Source organism: Stenella coeruleoalba (genome assembly GCF_951394435.1).
Source record: "Stenella coeruleoalba genome assembly, chromosome: 17".
Taxonomy (NCBI): domain Eukaryota; kingdom Metazoa; phylum Chordata; class Mammalia; order Artiodactyla; family Delphinidae; genus Stenella; species Stenella coeruleoalba.
Window position 1 is genome coordinate 77,131,637 of NC_137163.1, and position 6,000 is coordinate 77,137,636.

General features: G+C 56.9%; 1 protein-coding gene across 1 annotated transcript; it reads right to left on the reverse strand.

Moving 5' to 3' along the window:
* Window positions 1–3,375: 3,375 nt before the first annotated feature.
* Window positions 3,376–5,781, reverse strand: SOX17 (SRY-box transcription factor 17). Its single transcript, XM_079902180.1, has 2 exons — window positions 4,996–5,781; window positions 3,376–4,409 (listed from the first exon to the last, which is right to left on the reverse strand). The coding sequence occupies exons 1-2, from the start codon at window positions 5,300–5,302 to the stop codon at window positions 3,481–3,483; spliced, it is 1,236 nt and encodes a 411-aa protein (XP_079758306.1). The 5' UTR covers window positions 5,303–5,781; the 3' UTR covers window positions 3,376–3,480.
* Between the last annotated feature and the right edge of the window lie 219 nt (window positions 5,782–6,000).

Consider the following 6,000-nt stretch of genomic DNA (forward strand, 5'->3'; position numbering starts at 1 on the left):
CAGTGCCCACGTTCCTATACTTCAAAATAAGAAAGGGTCATTTAGGATAAAACCCATGTCAATAACCTGTTGCTAAGTTAACAAAGTTCCCTAGTACTTCCCGGTTTACAACAACAATTTTTTTTTTTTAATCTCTCCCACCTGTGAATTGCCTGCGCTCGTCTGGGCATCTGTTCTTCTGGCCTCTCCTGCGTTCCAGTCGACAGGATGGTCGCAGGAGATGGGAGCCCTCCCTTCGCAGGCCGGCGAGTGGTCTCTCCTCTCCGCGTGGTCTCTGCACGTGGTCTCACCACCTTGGTAGCTGGACTTCCTATACAGTAGCTCAGGGCTCTTGGGAGTACAAGAGACTCTGCCTAGGCTTCCTGAGGGTTGGTCCTGGTTGCCTGCACAGCCTCACTTCGATTGCATTCTATTGGGTTAGAGTAGCAAGTCCAACCCAGATTAAGTGTGGGAGGAGTTGATACAAGGATGTAAATACCCAAGGTAGGGAGATAAGCCACCGCCCACCACACTGCACAAAGGGGAAAGACCATGTCTTCATCTGGCGGGGCATCGCAGTTGCCTTTGTGAGAGGGACGCAACCCTGCGTTCCTTGACTCAACTCAGTAACGTGAGAGGATTCTTGAGATGTCCCTGTGTTTTCAAAGAAAGGGAAACTACCTTTTTGCTACAATGCTTCGGTGCCATGCTTCCCAACAAATCTTCTCCATCAGCGCTTCTAAACCTGAGGGCTTCGGATTCCTACAAACTTTGGATGAGTAATGAGGAGTCATGAATTGCCTAAAACTATGTCTAAAATATTGCACATGTGCGTGTGTGTGTGCTCCCTGGGAGGGCATTCCTAGCTTTCCGTAGACTATCATCTGGGAGGGCATTCCTAGCTTTCCGTAGACTATCATCTAAGGCGAAGTCAAATAAGCATGACAACTAAGAGTGCTTACAACTCAGGAGAGCTGCCCTGATTTCTACCTCCCGACTTACTTCTAAAGTATCTCAGAAGTAGAGATGGGGGGAAATCAATGGGTCTTTTATGTATTTGTTTCCAAGGTAAACCAAAAATCAGTCACTAGCTGGTACCTGAGGTCGCTTCACCTGAGTCTGCTTGGGGAAAAACAAGGGATGGATGACATGCCTCTGCCTCCAAGAATTATCATGAGGACTAATTTCCCTCCACTGGGGGTTAAAGGCATTGGAAATGCTGAACAATTTTAGCTCTTATTTCCCTCGTTATTTGACAGGTCCCTGGTGAGCAGTTAAGAATGTAACGTCACAGGACTTCTTCCCCCAAGCACTTTCTTTTCTCCTTTCCTCTTTACCCTGTGTATCTTCTGAATTATTTTATTTTTGGCCGCACTGCACCGGCACTCAGAACTTCCCCGACCAGGTATCGAACCTGTGCCCCCTGCAGTGGAAGCGCGGAGTCTTAACCACTGGACCACTGGGGAAATCCATATCTTCTAAACTTTGTTGAGAGGCAGCAGCAAAGGATACAACTGAGTCTCCTTGGGCCAACCAAGTATGCACTAAAATGCCTGGTGTGATCTGAACTGGTGACACAGCCTTGAACCTGAGTGAGGTACCTCTGCTCACTTTATCCACCAGGAATGTAGGAAGCAGAACCTGTCTGGGATCAGAGGAAGAAAGAATGGAAAAGGCTAGGGTACCAGAGGCAAACAAACTGGATTGGAGATATCCAGAACCTGGAGTGAACGTTTTCATTTCAAATGTTTAAGGTAACCTCTGTTACGCCTAACAAAATAGACTTACCTTTCCTCACCGAAACCTTCATCCCGAACATTCCTAACACCCCAGAACCCTTTGTAAAAAACACACGCCCTGCCATTCTTCAAGAGAATCCGGCCAACCATGTCAGCTCAGATAACCCTCAAGATAAATGCTTTAAGCCATATTCCTACCCCTTCCTTTTCTCTATAGCATTTATCAACATGGAAAATGAGAGTTTCTCACCACCAGAATGCAAGTTCTCCCGGTGCCCACAGGTACACCCTGCACAAAGGAAAACAAATGTGAACGAATATGTTGCCAGAACTTGCAACACCAAGCTTTCACCATGTACACGGCAGGTGAGGGCTCTGTGCCTCCTTGCCTCACTTGCAAAACGGGGAGAATTGCACCTAATCTCACAGGCTCGATCAGGCTCAAATTCAGTACAAAATGGCACTGATGAAACACCTGGCACAAGAAATGCCCATTACAGGTCATCTGTACCCATCCATTTATGTCTCATCTGCAAAGTGTGATGGGAAGGGCCACAGCAATTAGCGCTGCAGCAGCGAGCAAGGCTGACCTGCTTCACAACCTGTGACTCAGTTTCTTCCCTGTAAGGGCAGGAGAGTGATGCCCTAGGACTGCAGCTATAGCTGCATTTGTAAAGCACACTGCCTGCAAATCATCCCTGGATCCCATCCCACCCCCCAAGCTTAAGAACTGCTGGTGCCAGGACCTGCAGTGGACCCTGTACGCAGTTTATAGCAAAATACCACATTGAAATGATAGCTGCTAAGTTTCATAACAGTCGAGGTCACAATGCACATTTTATTTTGATTAGTTCCTGTGACTCCTTAAATTATTTTTAACCCAGCAACACTACTTCCCAAGGTGTAGATGTGTGATGATTGGTGAGTTCGGTGTTGAGAGGGAGCTTAAAGACTCGTGGCGAAATACAGACAAGAAAAAAAGACAATGCAAAAGCCTCTTTAGTCAGATCTCAAGGTTCAACAAGAAAACCGAAATTACCTGGATGTTCTCCTCTGATTTAGAAAGTGATATGCTAAAATTGAAAATATTTAGAGTGTTACGATTCACCGTTACTTTGTAGAACTAGGGTCACTTGAAATGCACAGCAGGCCCATTCTGTGAGGTTTTTTTCCCCCTAGCAAAGACAACCTGGGACGCCCAAATGTTCATCTAAGGGCTTCTCCTTCAAGGCATTCAAGTCTACTATTACAGGAGAATGAGAAATTTACAGTGACTATATATTTAGTGTCATCATTAAAATACTTCTAATTCTATTAAATACTTAACAGTGATGTCAAAAATTGGCTTTTGTGACAGAGGCGCTAGCAGAGTGAAAAAGTAGGATTCCAGATTTTATTTATTTATTTATTTTTAAGATCGAAAAAACACACCCGGGATAAAATTTCTTAGATCAATAAAGCTTCGGGAAACGGAGCGAGTTGTTCCGGGACCCACTGAAAACTGGTGAACTTGAACTTGGAAGTGGTGTTTTGACAACGCAACTGTGGGAAACAAGTGTCTGAACCAATCTTCAAACACCACCTCACATTTTTCTCCCCCCAAGTGTTCGAGTGGCAGACAAAATAAATTACCATAAATTATACGCCAAGGCAACTTCAAAACAACATGACACGACATGAGGCTGAGGATTTCCTTAGCTCCTCCAGGAAGTGTGTAACACTGTTTGTGCTTCTGGCCTGCAGGCTGGGTCGGAAGGGACCGTCAGACGTCGGGGTAGTTGCAGTAATACACCGCGGAGCTGGCGTCGGACACCACCGAGGAGATGGCCCCGTGGCTGTCCGCCAGATTTACGCCGGAGTCGTGTCCCTGGTAGGGGAGCCCCATCTCGGGCTTGCACACAAAGTGCAGGTACTGTTCGAATTCCGTGCGGTCCACCTCCCCGAGGAGCTCGGCCGGCTGGCCTGGATCCGCGCCGTCCCGGCAGGGCAGCGCCTCGGGCGGCGGCGACGGCTGCCCCGGGCCCGGCGGGGGCGGCTGCGGTGGCATCTGGAAGCCGCGCCCGCCGCCCGCCGCCGCCGCCGCCGCCGGCGAGCCCATCGCGCCGTAGTACATGTGCAGGGCGCTGGGGGGCGCCAGGAGGCCCGGCATCGCGGGGCCCGCGGGCTCCGGGCCGAGCCGGGCGTGCAGGGGCCCGGCGGCGGGCGGCTCCGGGGGCCCCGCGTAGTCCGCGGCCTGCGCGTAGCTGTAGGGCCCGGCGGCCGGACAGTCCCCAGGCAGCGGCGCGGCGAAAAAGGCGGGGTCGGGCTCAACGCCGTCCAGCGGGGACGTGTCTGGCGTGGGCAACGGGTAGCCGTCGAGCGGGGGCGCGCCCAGAGCCTGGCAGTCGCGGTAGTGGCCGCCCATGTGCGGGGGCAGCAGCGGCGGGCCCGCGGGGAAGCCCTGCTCGGGGAAGGGCAGGCCCAGGCCGTCCATGGCCACGCGGCCGCCCTCGGGGCCCAGCGCGGCCGCCGGCGGCTCGGCGAGGCCGTGCAGGAAGCCGCCCTCCACCCGCTTCAGCCGCTTCACCTGCTTGCGCCGCCGCGGCCGGTACTTGTAGTTCGGGTGGTCCTGCATGTGCTGCACGCGCAGCCGCTCGGCCTCCTCCACGAAGGGCCGCTTCTCCGCCAGCGTCAGCGCCTTCCAAGACTTGCCTGCGGGAGCGCGGGAGGTGGAGAGGCGCGCGGGCTTAGGGTCGGAGCCCCGCTCCCGGGCCCCAGCTGGTCCCACCGCCCTCGCCTCCGACCTCGGATTGTGCAGCCCGGGCAAGGAGGGGAAGGGGTCCAGGTGAAGGTGAACGCTGGGCCTGCGGAGGCCGAGCACTCGAGGAAGACGCGAGGCCTCGGGTGCCTTCCTGTCGCCTCCTGGAAGCGGCTTCCCGCTCAACCGCTCGCGGTCGTCCGAGGAACCGAGAGCGTCCCCACCCGGGCGAGGAGTCGGGGGGACGGGCGCGACCAAGCCAGCTCCGCGCCAGGGTACCCTCGCCGCCACTCCGACGCGCGGGGAAGCCGCCTCCCGGGGCCGCTGGACCCGCGCCCCGGCCACCCGGGGAAGCCGGGCGCCGAGGCCCAAAGCCGTTCGGAGACTCGGAGAGCGGGAAGCGGGAAGGGACCGAGGGCCCCAGGGAAGGACGTGGCGGCCGCGCACCCCCAGCCTCCTCCGGCGCGAGGCCCACACCCCGTGAGACTCAAGGAAGCGGCTCCACGATTCGCACTCTCTGGGTCCCGGGCTCGGACTCACCCAGCATCTTGCTCAGCTCGGCGTTGTGCAGGTCCGGGTTCTGCTGCGCCAGGCGCTTGCGTTCGTCCTTCGCCCACACCATGAAGGCGTTCATCGGCCGCCGGATGCGAGACTCGCCCTTGGCTCGGCCCGCCGTCCCGGCCGGCGCCCCGCTGCTCGCCGCCGCCTCGCCCTTCATCTTCATGTCCCCGAGGGGACTCAGCGACTCGGCCCAGGGGCAGGGGCCCAGCCCGGCCATCACGGCGGGCAGCGCGCTCCGGGGCTGGCTCTGCTCGTCACTGGCGTACCCCGCATCCGGGCTGCTCATGGCGCTCCAGCCCTGCCCCGCGCCCCGCGCCCCTCCGCCGGACACGCCGCCTCCCCCGACCGGGGGGAGGGAGGGGGTGGGGAGAGAGAGAGGGAGATGCCCCGCGGGCCGCTCGCGCCCCCCGGCCCGACCCCGCCGCCGGCGTCCCTGGCAGATCGCAGCCCCGGCGCAGCTACCGTCCCCGCCGGCCCAGTGACACTGCGGGCGCCCCTAGGCCGCGGGGCCTTTTCTGCACAGACGTGGCCAATAGAGCGACGGGGGCGGGCCGGGCCGGCGTCGCTAGGCCCACGCCCAGCTCGCCGCCCAAGTCCCAAGTCCCAGCTCAACCCCATGCCCGCCCTTTCCCCTCCCCCGCCCGACCCCGCGCCCAGGGCTACACCTGCCCCCGGGAAAACTGGCTGGAGCCGGGCTTAGGCGCCACGTCCTCTCCGACCCGGGAAGAGGGACTTCGGAAAAACTTTCCCGGGTGCTGATCGCACTGCTGCACAGAAGCACTTGGTCCCGGCAGTTCGGATCAACACACGAAGCATCCACTAAACCAGGAGCTGAGGGTGTTTCAGCGGTGGGTGACCTAGCCTTCTTCTGAGAGACCTACGGACGCCTTCAAATTGCAACATACTTTCTCTTCCAAGGACTCAACGTGCTTGTTGTACTATACTCAAAATGCTATGTCCGAGGTAAATTCTACTTTCTAAAAC